This window comes from Salvelinus namaycush, chromosome 14 (genome assembly GCF_016432855.1).
Source record: "Salvelinus namaycush isolate Seneca chromosome 14, SaNama_1.0, whole genome shotgun sequence".
Lineage (NCBI taxonomy): Eukaryota > Metazoa > Chordata > Actinopteri > Salmoniformes > Salmonidae > Salvelinus > Salvelinus namaycush.
In genome coordinates, this window is record NC_052320.1 from 23,944,261 (window position 1) to 23,963,219 (window position 18,959).

Below are 18,959 nucleotides of genomic sequence, written 5' to 3' on the forward strand. Positions count from 1 at the left end.
ATTTGGAATTCATGTAATGGACATAAACAAAATAGTCCAAATTGGTGAAGTGAAAAAATTACTTATTTCAAAAAAATAAAAATGAAAGTGGTGCGTGCATATGTATTCACCCCCTTTGCTATGAAGCCCCTAAATAAGATCTGGTGCAACCAATTACCTTCAGAAGTCACATAATTCGTTAGATTGCACACAGGTGGACTTTATTTAAGAGTCACATGATCTCAGTATATATATATATATATATATATATATATATATATATATATATATATATATATATATATATTATATAATATATACATATACATATACATACATATACATATACATATACATATACATATACACACATACATACATACACACACCTGTTCTGAAAGGCCCCAAAGTCTGCAACACCACTAAGCAAAGGGCACCATGAAGACCAAGGAGCTCTCCAAACAGGTTAGGAACAACATTGTGGAGAAGTACACATCAGGGTTGGGTTATAAAAAAATATCTGAAATTTTGAACATCCCACAGAGCACCATTAAATCCATTATTCAAAAATGGAAAGAATATGGCACCACAACAAACCTGCTGGTCAGAATTGAAGGAATGATGGATGGTGCTAAATACAGGGAAATTCTTGAGAGAAACCTGTTTGTCTTCCAGAGATTTGAGACTGGGACAGAGGTTCACCTTCCAGCAGGACAATGACCCTAAGCATACTGCTAAAGCAACATTCGAGTGGTTTAAGCCCAAGCCTCAATCCAATTGAGAATCTGTGGTATGACTTAAAGATTGCTGTACACCAGCAGAACCCTTCCAACTTGAAGGAGCTGGAGCAGTTTTGCCTTGAAGAATGGGCAAAAATCACAGTGGCTACATGTACCAAGCTTATAGAGACACACCAAGAGACTTGCAACTGTAATTGCTGCAAAAGCTGGCTCTACAAAGTATTGACTTGGGGGTGTGAATGGTTATGCATGCTCAAGTTCTGTTTTTTTGTCTTATTTCTTTTTTGTTTCACAATAAAAAATATTTTGCGTCTTCAAAGTGGTAGGCATGTTGTGTAAATCAAACGATACAAACACCCCAAAAATCTATTTTAATTCCAGGTGTAAGGCTGTAGCGGTATTTATTAGAGAGGGGTAAAGAAAGATTTTGTTCGGGTGCCAGGCAGGTATTAACCATGCCGAAAGGAAAAGAGTAGAATAGAGAGAGTACCACTACCAGACCCACACACATCAGCAGAAGAGACTGCCTAGAGTGTAGCCTGTTTACCAGATAGCCAGTGGAGAGAAAAGAGAATACACACCCTATAAAACCCACAGCACTGGGGTAACCCCACCAAGAATACCTCATACAATAATAATAAATGGCAGAGCAATTGAACAGCAACTTCATACAAGAAAGAACCCAGTCATCAAGAGGATTTGCAGTAATATGTATTATCTTCCAGTGGAGGAGTGCAGAGGGTATGAATGTGGGGGGTGTTCATAGACACAACAAAGGCCTTAAAAATGTCCACAATCTTCTCGGCCACATGTCATTAGTACACCCCACCTCAATAGAGTTCAAATAACAATAACCAACTGGCAAGCAACTTCCATTTTAACTAAAATGTCCACCCAAATACTTCTGGCAGGGCAATAATAGTCCAGCTCTAATGAACTTCAATGGGAAGTGCCTTTGAAAAATAGAAAGTCTGTTGCAGGATAAAGCACTGGAACGATAGAGGGAAGAGAAAGAGAGAAAGAACAAGAGAGATCTTAGCTGTGGTCTTCAGGCGTGCAGGTGTACTGTCTGACCGTCCAATGGTTTGTATGTCAAAGCTTCACAACAATGTTGCTACTAATCCATGCGATCCATAACCGGCGCGGTCCCAAACGAAAACAACCACGACCTAGAGCGGTCACACCGATGATTGAGTTAAATAGTTTATAATCTACACACGCTGAAAACAAACACAACTTCTGCAGCATAGCACACACAATCAAACTGTCGTGCCACCCAAGAGCTCCTCCCCAAAGAGCTGAACGAGCTGTCTTTATTTCCTCCTTCCTTACTGCTGATGCGCTCTTAAAGTGGCAGCGCACGGTGAAGGCTCCGTGTAGGATTTCGCCACAAGGCAACAAAATAGGAAAAATGCCAAGGGGGTGAATACTTTCGCAAGCCACTGTATACAATTTGTTGACACCACTCGGAGACTTGGATACACATTATCCAAAATGCTAATCAATAAAAATGTCTGTTAAATTCGCTGCTCTGTTTTGCTTGTTTACAGCGGGTCATTTCAGAGGGAACTGTCAGAGACAGTCTCGTATTGTTACATCACCAACATTTAGAGAATAAACGCGGCAACATGGCCAAACTCTCTCTCTCTATATATGGCTCTGGTATTATATATTTCACCATATTTATCCAACTGTAACCTTGACTTTATCCCATGTACACTCAACCTTAATTAATCATGTCACGTGCAGATCAAGCCCTATTCCTGACCTCTGACCTTTCCACTCCACACTCTGGTAGACCCTGGTGGAGCCTGGTAGACCTGTCACTGGAGCTAATGTTCCTGGAATACACAGCTATGTTGTTTCTCTTCATTAGTGGAGTTATTCTTATACTGTCATGTTAGTGAAGAAAACGAGCGATGGAATTCTGACCCCGGGAAACCCTCCACTCACTCACTCACTCACTCACTCACTCACTCACTCACTCACTCACTCACTCACTCACTCACTCACTCACTCACTCACACGCACACACACACACACACACGTTTTCCCTCTCACACACATACACACACATATAAGTGACATTGAGGGCCCACCCAGAGAGGAAGGAAAGGTCAGAACAAAACTATCACGATGGGTTCATTGAGAAGATGAACTGTGTGGGGGGCTGATATCGTACAGTGACATTGAGGGAGTAGGAGTATGTGTGCGTGTAGTCGTCGTCGGTTATGAAACTGAGGTTGTGTTCCTAGGCAGTCCCAGGGCTTCTTACGGAGGGCAGCAGGAAGAGCCAGCGATAGCGGGCCATCATCCATCACCGGGATGAACAAGAAGCTGTTTATAAACACACAATGCTGGGAATGTCATAATGAGCCTGCTCTCTCACTGCAGGGCCAGGGCCCACACCATCACATCCACTTTCCCCTCCGTTCTTCATTATGGTGCTCCACATACTTCATATACATCCCTCGATGCTCTCTAGTTTCACACAATGCAATTCATTGGGGGAGGTATCAATTACAACTTCAGATATCACCTCATGACGTAGGCCAAAGCAAGGTGTACACACTCTCAGGAAAGATTTGTCAGTGTGATGATTTGACTTGAGCTAAATTCTAAGGTTTGCCCACCGTGGCAATAGGTGCGTATATTTCTTTGCAGGCATTATTCATTATAATAAATGACTGATCATGTTTGGGGAAAGAATTGCATACATTACATTTCACAGTCAATAACCTTGTACACAATACAGACATCCTACTTACTGTATTTACCTCTGCTAAATCTACTCTGAGAACCCCTCTTCTTGAAAGAAATCCATGGTATTTAATACCCTAATCTACCTCACACAATGTTTCTGATATTGTGTCCAGTCTTTTGTTTGAGAGGGAAATCTCTTCTTTGTACTTGTGAGTGTGTGTATGCGCGAGTGTGTGTAGCGTGTGTGTGTGTGTGTGCATGTGCATGTTTGGCAAGTGTAGGGTGTCAGAGGCTGGACTGCAGTCAACATTACAAATGTAAGGGGAGGACAAATCAAGAGGCTATCAGAAGAGTCAACACACGAGGAAGAAGACCACCACTGGTGAGTTCATATCACTATTTTTAATACATTTTCCTGGATGAAGAGTAACAGCCTTATTTTAATATGAACCTTTATTCAAACTCTGCTATGGACTCTGTGTATTTGGAAATCTTAGTTTGACCATCATTTCCCCCAAAGCCTCTAGAATGCGTCCTCTTGTTAATGTGAAGAAGCTCAGCGGTGTCCTACTTCTCTTGAGAAACTTGCTACCTGATAGATAAAGTGCTAAGGAGCCATAATGCATCTTACTGCCTTACAGAGAGATTTAGAAGTTTTAACAGTGTGCTTTGGAAGGGTAATCAACTAAGTCTACTGTTTTTTAAAATTAGTTTTATGTTTATTTTTACACATTAGTGATACATGCAAGAAGGAACTGACATTGGACAGGTTAGAGAGGTTTGGTGGTTACACTTGGACTTTAAAAAATATCTTTGCCACCGTGTCAAGCCAGTGTTTTAACATGATTCTGTGTCCTTTCCGTCCTGACAACAGTAGCCTAACACATTTATGAAAGTTTTTAAGACCTGCTTTTACGAACAAGTAATGGATAAGGAAAATATAGTTGTTAAGCTTGCATCTACAGTATGTAGGGGGAAAACCAAAATCTTGATTCTGTGGAATCCATTTGAGAGAGAATAATTTTTTGAAACCTGCAGTTGTGCTAGCCGAAGTTTTCTAAAGCAACAACAGTGCCCTACATTTAGGTAAACTGTAATCAAAGATTTTAATTGTGAATATTATGTTAGTAATTATGTTAGTAATACACACAAACGCGCACGCGCACGCGCACACACACACACACACACACACACACTGACCCCTCAAATGTAGCACTGGACTTTACCCACAAATCCATCTACTGGTCCTCCCTGCAAGGCCACTCTAATCTAACGTAAGTTTCCTGTAAACACAGTAAACACTGTGCTATCTGAATCAGGCTACCAGCAAACAGTGTGCAGCGATACATAGACAAACAGGGGGACATGCTCAATGAAAGAAAGAGAAATAGATTATTTGTGTGCTTACTGCCTTCAGTCCACATTTTTTGTGAGTCAAGGGTAAATATTTTAAGCCCTCCCTTACCCTACCCTCCTCCTTCTCCTCCTCCTTCACCTCCGCATCCTCCTCCTCCTCCTCCTCCTCCTCCAAAAAGCTTCCCTTGGAGATGTGCAACATGCTCAGGCCCTTGTCCAACAAAGTGACAACTAGGCCAGACTAGGAGATCCATGGCCACATGTACACACTCCAATAAATTGTCCCCATCTCTAAATATGATGGGAAAAAGGAATGAATGTGCATGCAGTCGTTCCCTCCGCTATCCTGCAGTATGAGAGATATCAAGGGTTTGTTTTGCCGGATATGTGAGGACATGACTAATGTAACAATACAAATGACAGAGGAACATAACAACAGAAGTCTTTCCTGGGATTTGTTAATTTACTTTTACAATGACCAAGAGGAATCAGATAAATGTAATAATGACATAGTGTATTTGGGATTTCTCTACATCAGGGACCTTAGTCAGTTGTTCCTAGGTATCAGATGAAGTGATATTAGATGGATCCAAAGTTGACACAATGTTAATGTGAAGTTGCTTTATTGGGAGCTATGGAGAGAAATTGCGAGTTACTGTAACAGAGACGATCAATATAGAGGGTCTGTTTTTCTGCGCAACATCAAAGCTTTTATGTATAAATGTTTTTGAATCATCCAGAATCCACCAATAGTCAGGTTTGCACCCATTTCTCCAAACTCTACAGTATGGACCTGTTTAGAGCCTCCTCCTCTGTTGATTGCTCTTTTACCTCGTCCTCTCCTCACTTTACAGGAGACCTGTAGTTTCCCACCAAGGATTCAAATTCCTCGAGTGTCATGTTTGATGCACAACACACCACAACGCAACGCATGTTCATCTATATCCAAAATGATTTAGACCACTCCCCAACCTGGGGTTGCCACCTCTTTCCAGACAGCCCTTATTGAAGGTTCAGCTCATTGGGAATTATGAGTTTGGCACAGTTACAGTATACTGGAAACCATTAGTGAAGAACAGAGGACTGCATGCCTGAGCATGAGTTAGTGAAATATACAGGTGTCGGATCTTAATTTGACCAGCTTCGTCGCAGGAGTAAAATAGTCCTAAAGCAGGAAGAGCAGCAGTATTTGATTATAAAAAGTGATAATTTCTAAAACAAAATTAGTTTTGATAGGCTACAGTAAGCTATAGTTCAGGATACACTTGTACTTCATAGTGGAGACTAATATCTATCTTGTGTTATTAAGCTACACTGAACAAAAATATAAACGCAACTTGCAACAATTTAAAAGATTTTACTGAGTTAATTTCCATATAAGGAAATTAGTCAATAAAAAAAAAAAAATTAGGCCCTAATCTATGGATTTACTGGGAATACAGATATGCATATGTTGGTTATAGATACAGTTGAAGTCGGAAGTTTACATACACCTTAGCCAAATACATTTAAACTCAGTTTTTCACAATTCCTGACATTTAATCCTAGTAAAAATTCCCTGTTTTAGGTCAGTTAGGATCACCACTTTATTTTAAGAATGTGAAATGTCAGAATAATAGTAGAGAGAATGATTATTTCAGCTTTAATTATAATTTTTTCATCACATTCCCAGTGGGTCAGAAGTTTACATACACTCAATTAGTATTTGGTAGCATTGCCTTTAAATTGTTGAACTTGGGTCAAACGTTTCGGGTAGCCTTCCACAAGCTTCCCACAATAAGTTGGGGGAATTTTGGTCCATTCCTCCTGACAGAGCTGGTGTAACTGAGTCAGGTTTGTAGGCCTCCTTGCTCGCACACGCTTTTTCAGTTCTGCCACAAATTTTCTATAGGATTGAGGTCAGGGCTTTGTGATGGCCACTCCAATACCTTGACTTCATTGTCCTTAAGCCATTTTGCCACAACTTTGGAAGTATGCTTGGGGTCATTGTCCATTTGGAAGACCCATTTGCGAGACCCAAGCTTTAACTTCCTGACTGATGTCTTGAGATGTTGCTTCAATATATCCACATAATTTTCTTTCCTCATGATGCCATCTATTTTGTGAAGCGCACCTGTCCCTCCTGCAGCAAAGCACCCCCACAACATGATGCTGCCACCCCCGTGCTTCACTGTTGGGATGGTGTTCTTCGGCTTGCAAGCGTCCCCCTTTTTCCTCCAAACATAACGATGGTCATTATGGCCAAACAGTTCTATTTTTGTTTCATCAGACCAGAGGACACTTCTCCAAAAAGTATGATCTTTGTCCCCATATGCAGTTGCAAACCGTAGTCGGGCTTTTTTATTGCGGTTTTGGAGCAGTGGCTTCTTCCTTGCTGAGCGGCCTTTCAGGTTATGTAGATATAGGACTCGTTTTACTGTGGATAAAAATACTTTTGTACTTGTTTCCTCCAGCATCTTCACATGGTCCTTTGCTGTTGTTCTGGGATTGATTTGCACTTTTCGCACCAAAGTACTGTCAGAGTCTAGGTGATGTGGGTAAGGCGGAGTCAGGCGCAGGACACAGAGATGAGTAATAATAGTAACTTTACTCAAAAATAATCTTCCAACAAGGAGAACGAAAATCCAGAATCACATAAACGAGACAACTGACAACAATAAACACGCACAAAACCATGACGGCTCCAGAGGGCTAAATAGGGAAATAATTAAAACGTAATGGGAACCAGGTGTGTACAATACAGACAAAACAAATGGAAAAAGAAATGTAGATCGGTGGAGGTTAGAAAGCCGGTGACGTCGACCGCTGAACGCCGCCCGAACAAGGAGAGGCACCAACTTCAGCGGAAGTCGTGACAAGTACGTTCATCTCTAGAAGACAGAACGCGTCTCCTTCCTGAGCGGTATGTGGCTGCATGGTCCCATGGTGTTTATACTTGCGTACTATTGTTTGTACAGATGAACGTGGTACCTTCAGGCGTTTGGAAATTGCTCCCAAGGACGAACCAGACTTGGATGATTTATTTTGATTTTCCCATGATGTCAAGCAAAGAGGCACTGAGTTTGAAGGTAGGCCTTGAAATACATCCACAGGTACACCTCCAATTGACTAAAATTATGTCAATTAGCCTATCAGAAGCTTCGAAAGCCATGACATAATTTTCTGGAATTTTCCAAGCTGTTTAAAGGCACAGTCAACTTAGTGTATGTAAACTTCTGACCCACTGGAACTGTGATACAGGGAATTATAAGTGAAATAATCTATCTGTAAACAATTTTTGGAAAAATGACTTGTGTCATGCATAAAGTAGATGTCCTAACTGACTTGCCAAAACTATAGTTTGGTAGCAAGAAATTTGTGGAGTGGTTGAAAAAATAGTTTTAATGACTCCAACATAAGTGTATGTAAACTTCCGACTTCAACTGTACCTTACAAAACAAGTAGGGGCGTGGATTAGAAAACCAGTCAGTATATGGTGTGGCCATCATTTCCCTCATGCAGCGCGACACATCTCCTTGCTGGATATTTGGGTGAACTGGAACATGCTGTCGTACAAGGCGATCCAAAGCATCCCAAACATGCTCAGTGGTTGACAATATCTGGTGAGTATGCAGGCCATGGAAGAACTGGGACATTTTCAGCTTCCAGGGATTGTGTACAGATCCTTGCGACATGGGGCCGTGCATTATCATGCTGAAACATGAGTTGATGGAGGCAGATGAATGGCATGACAATGGGCCTCAGGATCTCGTCACGGTATCTGTGTGTATTCAAATTGCCATAGATAAATTGCAATTGTGTTCGTTGTCTGTAGCTTATGCCTGCCCATACCATAACCCCACCGCCACCATGGGGCACTCTGTTCACAACGTTGACATCAGCAAACCACTCGCCCACACTACGCCATCTGCCTGGTACAGTTTAAACCGGGATTCTTCCGTGAAAAGCACACTTCTCCTGCGTGCCAGTGGCCATCGAAGGTGAGCATTTGCCGACTGAAGTCGGTTACGATGCCGAACTGCAGTCAGGTCAAACCCTGGTGAGGACGTAGAGTATGCAGATGAGCTTCCCTGAGATGGTTCCTGACGGTTTGTGCAGAAACTCTTCGGTTGTGCAAACCCACAGTTTCATCAGATGTCCGAGTGGCTGGTCTCAGACGCTCCTGCAGGTGAAGAAGCCAAATGTGGAGGTCCTGGGCTGCCGAGGTTACATGTGGTCACAAGGCTCATTTGAATGTCCTGCGACGCAGGAAAATTTGCAGCGAGAACAGTGATCAAATTAAGATACTATATCTGTATCTAATTAGTCACCGAACTATTATTACTTTTATCACTTCATGTTATGCATGTGTGCATATACTGTATGCATCCTATGTACGGTGTACCTTCTCATTTGCACTGCTTGCTCAGCACAGATGCTCAACACGTGGGATAGATAAAGTCTAATTAAATTAAATGCTGCTTGTTGCTCGGCTTGGTTCACACACAGGCCAGTGTAATGAGACAGTTGAGGAATGCGGTGAGGGTGGGAAGGACACCATAAGTTCTCTAGAGTCAAGCTGCATGTCAAACCCAATCAGGGAGAGGTAAGGGCAAATCTAGGGTCTCTCTCTCATCAGGGCTCAACTCGACCCAGTCAACTCTGGAGGGGCATCCGAGTCCCCCAAACTCTAAATCTGCCCAGCGTCAAATATTAACTGCAATACAAACAAAGCAGTGGAATAAATGCCCTGGGGGCTCCAAAGCTTCATTAAATAGTACCCGCAAACACCAGTCTCAACGTCAACAGTGAAGAGGTGACTCCGGGATGCTGGCCTTCCAGGCAGAGTTCCTCTGTCCAGTGTCTGTGTTCTTTTTCTTTTATTTTTATTGGCCAGTCTGAGATATGGCTTTTTCTTTTTTCTAGATGGCCAGCATCCCGGAGTCACCTCGTTGACGTTGAGACTGGTGTTTTTTGCGGGTACTATTTAATGAAGCTGCCAGTTGAGGACTTGTGAGGCGTCTGTTTCTCAAACTAGACACTCTAATGTTCTTATCCTCTTGCTCAGTTGTGTACCGGGGCCTCCCACTCCTCTTTCTGTTCTGGTTAGCGCCAGTTTGCGCTGTTCTGTGAAAGGAGTAGTACACAGCGTTGTACGAGATTTTCAGTTTCTTGGCATTTTCTCGCATGGAATAGCCTTCCTTTCTCAGAACAAGAATAGACTGATGAGTCTTTGTTTCTGGCCATTTTGAGCCTGTAATCGAACCCACAAATGCTGATGTTCCAGATACTCAACTAGTCTAAAGAAGGACAGTTTTATTGCTTCTTGAATCAGTTTTCAGCTGTGCTAACATAATTGCAAAAGGAGTTTCTAATGATTAGTTAGCCATTTAAAATTATAAACTTGGATTAGCTAACACAACGTGCCATTGGAACACAGGAGTGATGGTTGCTGTTAATGGGCCTCCGTACACCCATGTAGTTATTCCATAAAAAATCTGCCGTTTCCAGCTACAATAGTCATTCACAACATTAACAATGTCTGCACTGTATTTCTAATCAATTTGATGTTATTTTAATGGACAAAAAATGTGCTTTTCTTTCAAAAACAAGGACATTTCTAAGTGACTCCAAACTTTTTAACAGTAGTGTATACACTCACATGCTCACACATACACACTCATACAAACAAACATGCATAAACCCGCGCGTGCACACCCACACACACACTACCCACCCAGGGAGAGTAACTACAGCATAGTAATAGTATACTGTGTAGTGTAGATGGGGAAGAGTATTAAAGTTATCAGGATGTTTATGGAAAATAGAAGAAATATTACAAAGATTGACCACTGGTCATGTCAAGTTTTGTTGGTACAGAGACAAAATAGAAGTGAGTTACCAGCTACAGCTAAACCATTGATCCAACGCTGTGATCTCCTCTCCCACGACACACACACACTCAGGTGGGTGATTATTGGGTCCCTGTTGCTCCATGGTGGGGTGGGATCCATCCACCCAGGCCAAACCTGAGCTCCCCACCAGGGACAGGCCCCCATCTGACAGGACCTCTCTCTTCCCTCTGAACATTCAGCCAGGGCAGCTGTTTGGACATGAGTCCCATCTCTCTCTTCTTCTCACACTCTCATCGCTGTCCCTTGTCTCCCCGTGATGCCTCTCAGAGGAGCAGAGATCCATCACACTGCCACAGACTTCAGCTGCACGCCTCCACAGTGGACAACAGTAACCTTTAGTTTTGCATCATAGAGGGTAGCTTAAAATAGGCAATGATATCACAGCTAGGAGACTGAGGAGACCTGTTGTCAGCGTGGATATAAAAGAATGTTTGGAGAGTTGCAGATTCCTCAGATGTGTGGTTCCCTGTGTGTGTGTCAATAGATTAAGCTGGTGTTCCTAAGGACTGACTGTGGATCAGCTGTCCAGATGAGAGAGTGGAGTGAGTCGGAGATGACCATGTCTGCCGGTGGTTACCTCTCCGCCTTTGATGGATACGGCATCTCCGAGCCTCTGCAGTACTACGGTGAGCGACTCTTTTGATCTGGACTGTCTGCAATTATACTAAAATAATCTAGTCAGATTTTGTAGGGGTTATAAATTGTCTGCAATACTATGGTATGCTGATCCAAACACAATTTATCTTTATACATACCCTGTAATTGTATGGTGATGACCTAATTTAATCAAAATGTCATGATTAGACATTTATATCCCACATGTTTACGCTTGCTTTGTTCTGCTTTAGTTTGTGTGTTGCTTTTTTGTTCAAATGTTTAGTGCCATATGGCCTGCAGATTAGAAAGGGAGACTTGTAGGGATACATAATGTGGGTCTAACCTTATACATTTAGAAAATAACTGTCTTTATTTGTATTTTTTCCAATACACAGGATGTTAGCTAACAAAAAATGTCATTGGAAAGAGGGGCTATTTATAATGGTTGCAGTGGAGAGTTATGGCCTAATCCGAACTATGAGGCTTCTTTCTTCACATTGTTGTCCTCTCCTCTCCTAGCTGGACGGATGGATATGACAAGCTGCATGATGGGGGGTAGTGTTAGTGTGCGTGGGAAGGAGGGAGACCCGGGTGTTTACACAGTGCTGAAACGGTTTACAAACAGAGCTCACCATAGCGTTGTCACACAAGCACAAGCACAAGCTCAGTATTGGCCTCCATTCTCACCAGGACAGGAAACATCTGGGAGACACAGAGGAGAGACGGAATGAGTTAGGAAAGTAGAGAGAGAGAGAGAGAGAGAGAGAGAGAGAGAGAGAGAGAGAGAGAGAGAGAGAGAGAGAGAGAGAGAGAGAGAGAGAGAGAGAGAGAGAGAGAGAGAGAGAGAGAGAGAGAGAGAGAGAGAGAGAGAGAGAGAGAGAGAGAGAGAGAGAGAGAGAGAGAGAGAGAGAGAGAGAGAGAGAGAGAGAGAGAGAGAGAGAGAGAGAGAGAGAGAGAGAGAGAGAGAGAGAGAGAGAGAGAGAGAGAGAGAGAGAGAGAGATGGGAGGAAGGCTAGAGTCAAGGTTCTAGAAGAGGGGTGAGGATGGTTGTGGTTGAGGATGGGGTGAGTTTTGGGATTCAGAAATTAGGGGCCATAGGTCAGAGGTTGGACTCTAGAAATCACTGTGGTATTCAGTCCATGTCAGGGCATCAGAGTTGTGGACAAATATCCATGCTTATATGGTAAGAAGACACTCGAAGTGCGCCTGAGTACAATGTAACTTGTACAACCCCTAGTATTGATGCATTTTGAGAAAGGATGTAACTTCTAGTCATTGTTGGTCATAATCATTCAATTTTTTGTGTTTAAAAGAAGAAACCTCTCACTATTTCAGTTATTTTCTGAACTAATAAAATACCAAGAGACTCAGGTTATGGAAGAGGATCTTTCTGATCAGAGTGACTGATTTAGGGCTGATCTGTGACCAGCTCTTCTCCTTATAATGCAGATGTGCTTCAGAAAAGCTGCCAGGGGTGACACATGTTCCCTCTGTGGACGTGGGGCTTGAAGTTACAAAATGTTCACAGCTCCACCGGCTACCCCGATACGCTCACAAAACATTCATAAAACTCTATAAAAAATATCAAATTCATAAACAACGCTGTAACCTCTCAGCTGCATCCTGTTTCCACAGTCCAAACTGGTTCACAAGGTCTTGCTCTGATGTTTTTTTATTACGCCCCACAGGACAAATAAAAGGCACGTAAGATTGTGGACAAGGAACACATTCTTGTGATGCACTTTGACTTAAAAACCAGTTTGACAGTAATAATGGCTCTGGTAGAAAAATTTATTTATTTAGTAATATGTGCCGGTGGACCCTCTAGGTTAGCCACTAGACGTTCCCAAATCCACTCCTGTGGTGCACGTAAACTTAACCGGAGTGACCAGGACAAAAACACTTCATTAATTTTGTGTTGTTATCCCATCACACAGATGTGCTGGGGGACCCTTTGGGCTACTCTTTCCAGGAGCCAGACCTACAGGGCCTAGCCTTCAGCCAACAGCAGTACAGCCCCGTCAACCTGCAATTCTCTGTCTACGAACCACCGTCCTCCCAGCCATGCCACCCACCCTACACCCACCCCTACAGTCCCCACTGCCTGGAGGCTCCCTGCGAGCCCAGCCCGGAGCCCCAGTGTGGAGGCCTGGGGAAGGGGGGTGGCGGAGGTCTGCCCCTGGTCAAGAGGACCAGGCTGGGCCCTGGAGGGCGGGTGAGGGGCCTGGATGAGCTTTGTGTGGTGTGTGGAGACAAAGCCTCTGGCTACCATTACAATGCCCTCACCTGTGAAGGCTGCAAAGGTAGGGGAGGCAGTGTTTTAATCAAAGTTTACAACAATATTTGGGAGGGTCTATCTGAAAGTTTTGTCACAGAGCCTGCTACTTCTGATTCTGTCTGAATATGTGTTTATAATTTGAATGGGGAAATCTTTATCTGGATTAACTTTAATTGAAATGGACCCCAACTAGAGGTGGCTGCTACTCAAACCAATGTCATAATCTGTCATTACTGTACTCCTGTGCTTCAGGTTTTTTCCGAAGGAGTGTGACAAAGAAAGCAGTGTACCGGTGTAAAAGTGGCGGAGGCTGTGAGATGGATATGTACATGCGGAGGAAGTGCCAGGACTGCCGCCTGCGGAAATGTCGTGCTGTGGGCATGCTAGACGAATGTGAGTGGAACATACTATAACAAAATGCCTGTAGGTATCAGAACTCAGGATAAGACCCAGATGCAGACAGTCTGAATCACAGATGTTTATTAACAAAACAGGGGGCAGGAGGACGACAAGTCAAGTGCAGGCAGGGTCAGGGCAGGGTCAGGGCAGGGTCAGGGCAGGCAGGGTCAGGGCAGGCAGGGTCAGGGCAGGCAGGGTCAGGGCAGGCAGGGTCAGGGCAGGCAGGGTCAGGGCAGGCAGGGTCAGGGCAGGCAGGGTCAGGGCAGGCAGAGGTCAGTAATCCAGGGCAGGGTCAGGGCAGGCAGGGTCAGGGCAGGCAGGGTCAGGGCAGGCAGGGTCAGGGCAGGCAGGGTCAGGGCAGGCAGAGGTCGGTAATCCAGGGCAGGGTCAGGGCAGGCAGGGTCAGGGCAGGCAGGGTCAGGGCAGGCAGGGTCAGGGCAGGCAGAGGTCGGTAATCCAGGGCAGGGTCAGGGCAGGCAGGGTCAGGGCAGGCAGGGTCAGGGCAGGCAGGGTCAGGGCAGGCAGGGTCAGGGCAGGCAGGGTCAGGGCAGGCAGGGTCAGGGCAGGCAGAGTGATCAAAAGAGAAACAGGAGTACGGGAATACACGCTGGTAGGCTTGACGAGGCAAGACGAACTGGCAACAGACAAACAGAAAACACAGGCATAAATGCCCAGGGGATAATGGAGAAAATGGGCAACACCTGGAGGGAGGTGGAGACAAGCACAAGACAGTTGAAACAGATCAAGGTGTGACAGTAGGGATATTTGAACTATTTTGAACTGAAAGTGATGTGAATAAAGACAAAGTCTGATAGCAATAAGATCAAGAATCGTGACCAGTGACCATATATCCAATTTAAAGTCAGGCGGACTTAAACATATTTCATTGCTAAGATAACCAAAATACCTTGGACATGGATCCCTTGCAAAAATGTGCTATATCTCAATACATCTCCCCCAGTTAAATAAAGGACAAATAAATTAAAGATAATTGCCTATGTGAGTCTGACAGAGGCAGCTGTGTTGCCAGGTCTGCTGACCGAGGTGCAGTGCCAGTCAAAGAGGCTGAGGAAGGGAGCCAAGCACAGAGGAGGAGGGCCTGAGGAGGAGGAGAACATGGAGAGCAGGAGCGTCAGCTCCACCAACAGGCTGCTAGGACAGGTACATCCCTTTCTCCTCTCCTCCATTCAAACTTTCTCATCTAGTTTTCTAACCTTAAGTGTTTTGGTTAACTTTCTTGAATATTATTAATGGGGAAGACATTGTAGCGTGCTGTTTTTGAAAGATACCCCAAGATCATATTATTTGTCCAAAGCAAATATCAAAGCGTCTAAATAGTTACATACCTTTGGAGGATAATCTGGTAGAATGGATTGCACCACTGGAGTACCCGGATCTCTTCCTCAGACCCCAAGTTAACTTACTTCTGTTCATAAGTGGCCCTCTTCCATATTACTTTCTTGGACTTCCAGTTTAAGTTCTTGGACCATCAGGGGGCATGTCTCAGATCACATTTTTGGACAATCGGATAATTTTATACGCCAATGCATATGTCTTTGGAATGCTCCATCAGTAGCCTGAAACACTTGTGAATGATTTCTTATGGTGGCGTCCTATAGTACGAACCCTGCTTATACTCCAAGTCTGTTTCAGAATGATAATTTCACTCAGCAATCAACTGATCTGTTGGTGATGCATTTCCTTCCATGACAGGTGGTGTCTGCAAATCTGTCAAGAGAACAGAATCATGTGCTGGACAGGATGGTGGAGGCTCTTCGGCAGTACAGGGCGCAGTACACTGTACACTGTAGGGTGGGTTGCTGATTGGAATAGTAATTCTGTTTTCCGTGGATTGAGATTTGAAAGATGTGTTGTCATTTTCCTTCCCATCTCATTGAGAGCTTATGCAGGCAGTTTTTTCTGCAGGTGTTTGAGTGGACTTGTACAGAGGATGGTGGAGACAGACTAATGGACGTGGCCTCCCCTCCCTCTCAGAGGCTGCTGCAGTTTGCCAAGAGTGTACCTGGTGAGTTGAGCCTCATCTCTTACATCAGCTTCCTCTCCTTTCTTGTTTCTGCACTGATATGAAAGAACTAAACAGGTCAAATGGAAAGCAAATACCTGGTAAGCATACATAATTTTGCTTTCGGCTACCATATGTTTTCAGATAAAAAAAAGTATTTCTCTCTCTGTGGCCCCTCTGCTTCTGAATGACCTCCTGCTGTATTAACTAATCTAGCGTCTGGTGTCCGTGTAGGCTTTGAGCTCCTGAACTGCTCGGACCAGAGCACCCTCCTCTCTAGTTCCTCTGTAGAAGTCATGTTTCTGCTCTCAGCGCAGCAGTTCACCCAAAACCCGGCAGCCTATAGTCCAGGTACTGACACCACTACACCACCATGAGGATTGTGGGTGTCTGAGTCATTTGGCCTGGCTCCATTTCAGCATACCGAAGAGGTAGAGGATAGGGATGAAAATGGAACGGAGCCGATTATGACATAGAGCTAATAGTTTTCCCCCCCTTATTTTACAAGCACTACAGCCTTTCAACATCTCAACTCATCATTGGCTGAAAACCTTGGAGTCCAAGGAAAACATTCATAGTGGGACTGGCCCTCTAAACCCAGGTAAGGCACACTGTCCTTATTAGATACAGTATACTCACCACCATAGTATCCCATCTTACGAGCTTTATTTGCAATACTATTTGAAGAGAGGTTCAACGGATAAGGTCATTTTTTTGACGTTTTAGCTTATTTTCCACTACAGGCAAAAAAATATGCTAGCCCGGAGAATATGGACATTGCTAAATAACCAGCTAAACAACTTATTAAAAACTGTTTGGATGAAACCAAATCACGTAAGTCGAAAATATGCTAAAACTAGTCAACTAAATAGTGAACTAAAACCTTCAAAGAAGTTAGAATGAAGTGTTGCAGTGGGGAAAAAAAGGAAATGGTGTGTTTTTACTCTATTCTTCAATTGTGTGTCTTAGCTATTGTGTCTGTGTGCAGGAGTCAATGAGGACCTGCTTGGACCGGTGATCAACTTCTTCCACAGCATGGCAGCATTGGGGGTGACCGAGGCTGAATATGCCCTGCTCACTGCTACAGTACTGCTATGCTCAGGTGATTGGCTCTCTATGCCTGACACATTACTGTATGAAAAGCAAAATGTATTTATTAATACATTTTTAATATATATAACACAATACTTTTTTATTAATAAAGACACACTTTTTATTGACTGATCATTTTCCTCCAAGAGTGTCTGAATATCTCCTCTAGCTTGCCCAGATAGTGATGACAAACTCATATATGTCGTTCTGTCATCTACTGTATCTCTGTTAGCAGACGAAGCGTCGCTGCGGGCGGTTGCGTGTGTGGAGAGCTTACAGGAGCTGATCCTCGAGCTGCTGTCCAGGGTGTGCGGAGCCTGGTGTGGAGCCCAGGGCCCTCAGGGAGCCCAGCGCTTCGCTCGCCTGTTGGGGAGACTCACGGAGCTGCGCACGCTACAACACAACCACCTCACCCTGCTCCGACAGCAGCCCTGACACGGAACCCAAACCGGCCCAAACCGGCGTGCGCTATCGTGCATACATTTATTTTGCCCCCCCACACCAAACGCGATCACGACACGCAGGTTAAAATATCAAAACAAACTCTGAACCAATTACATTAATTTGGGGACAGGTCGAAAAGCATTAAACATGTATGGCAATTTAGCTAGTTAGCTTGCACTTGCTAGCTAATGTGAATTTGCCCTATTTAGCTAGCTTGCTGTTGCTAGCTAATTTTTCCTGGGATATAAACATTGAGTTGTTATTTTACCTGAAATGCACAAGGTCCTCTACTCCGACAATTAATCCACACATAAAACGGCCAACCGAATCATTTCTAGTCATCTCTCCTCCTTCCAGGCTTTTTCATCGTTTAACTTATATGGTGATCGCATCTAAACTTTCATTGTATTACCATGACTACCGGCAAAACAGTTTGTCTTTCAATCACCCACGTGGGTATAACCAATGAGGAGATGGCACGTGGGTACCTGCTTCAATAAACCAATGAGGAGATGGGAGAGGCAGGACTTGCAGTGCGATCTGCGTCAGAAATAGGAATGAGTTCTATTTTAGCCCTTGGCGTTGCAGACGCTCGTTGGCGCACGCGAGCAGTGTGGGTGCAATAATTGAATAACATGGATTTCTAAATTTATTTTGCGACGCTCGCGCACGCGACGTGTCCGGTCTGGTCAGCATGTGAGACAGTCAGCCCTGAGACAGACAGCCCTGAGACAGACACTGGGCACGGAGAGACAGGGATACAAATAGTTTAACTAAAGACTTAGTTAAATAGTTCAAATAAACACTTAATTTTGTATGTTTTCTCGAATTTGTACCCAAAAAATGTAAGTAACACTATTGGCCATTTATGATTATGCGGTTTATCATAAAAATACCATTCTTTTGAGTGACTGGTTTTTACTGTAAGGTTTAAAGTCACAGACCAGTATTAAACCAATATGAGTTTTGTTATATGGAGTACACAGATGTATTAAAAAAGTATTTTATCATACCTTGGCAGTCATCGTGTTTGTGTCAACTCATTTCCAGGATGAAAATTAATCAACTACCTGGCCATAATACTTCCATACACCACTCTGGTAGATCTGTTATACCTTGTTCTCTTGGAGTTTAAAGGGATAGTTAACAAAAAATATAAATATAAATGATTTTACACTTACCTAGGATGTTGTCGGTCGAGAGTAGTAGCTTGGCAGTTCAGTGCAAAACAATTTATTGATATCAATTGTGTCTAACATCAGAAAACATGGCAATACACCTTACAGATACCTCAGTCGTCCAACTTCTATTGCAACATAATCACTCCCACTCAGTGATAAAGGGAATTATTTCTCATGGTTGTTGAATATATTTTCTTCAGACTGCTTTAATAAGTGCTCCACAAAGGGAGAATTCCTATTTGCTACTTTCAAAAACGAAATCACTCTTAAAAC

General features: G+C 43.5%; 1 protein-coding gene across 3 annotated transcripts; it reads left to right on the forward strand.

Annotated features, from left to right (window-relative positions):
- The first annotated feature begins 3,676 nt into the window (after window positions 1-3,676).
- Window positions 3,677-17,594, forward strand: LOC120059298 (bile acid receptor-like). Of its 3 annotated transcripts, none has more exons than XM_039008249.1 (11): window positions 3,677-3,804; window positions 11,157-11,298; window positions 13,207-13,572; window positions 13,800-13,940; window positions 14,977-15,107; window positions 15,660-15,758; window positions 15,873-15,972; window positions 16,204-16,320; window positions 16,478-16,570; window positions 16,958-17,071; window positions 17,294-17,594. In XM_039008249.1, the coding sequence occupies exons 2-11, from the start codon at window positions 11,202-11,204 to the stop codon at window positions 17,494-17,496; spliced, it is 1,461 nt and encodes a 486-aa protein (XP_038864177.1). In that variant the 5' UTR covers window positions 3,677-3,804; window positions 11,157-11,201; the 3' UTR covers window positions 17,497-17,594. The 3 variants fall into 3 exon arrangements, with proteins under 3 accessions (XP_038864177.1, XP_038864178.1, XP_038864179.1); XM_039008250.1 differs by having other exon boundaries at window positions 17,297-17,594; XM_039008251.1 differs by lacking the exon at window positions 16,204-16,320.
- Window positions 17,595-18,959: the final 1,365 nt, after the last annotated feature.

What these genes read in the sequence shown, in the direction of transcription:
- LOC120059298 (XM_039008249.1), top strand. Translation starts at nt 11,202, where the DNA reads ATGAGAGAGTGGAGTGAGTCGGAGATGACCATGTCTGCCGGTGGTTAC. An exon ending in CCAACAGGCTGCTAGGACAG is followed by an intron (nt 15,108 to 15,659) that starts GTACATCCCTTT and finishes CTTCCATGACAG; the next exon opens with GTGGTGTCTGCAAATCTGTC. An exon ending in AGTACACTGTACACTGTAGG is followed by an intron (nt 15,759 to 15,872) that starts GTGGGTTGCTGA and finishes TTTTTTCTGCAG; the next exon opens with GTGTTTGAGTGGACTTGTAC.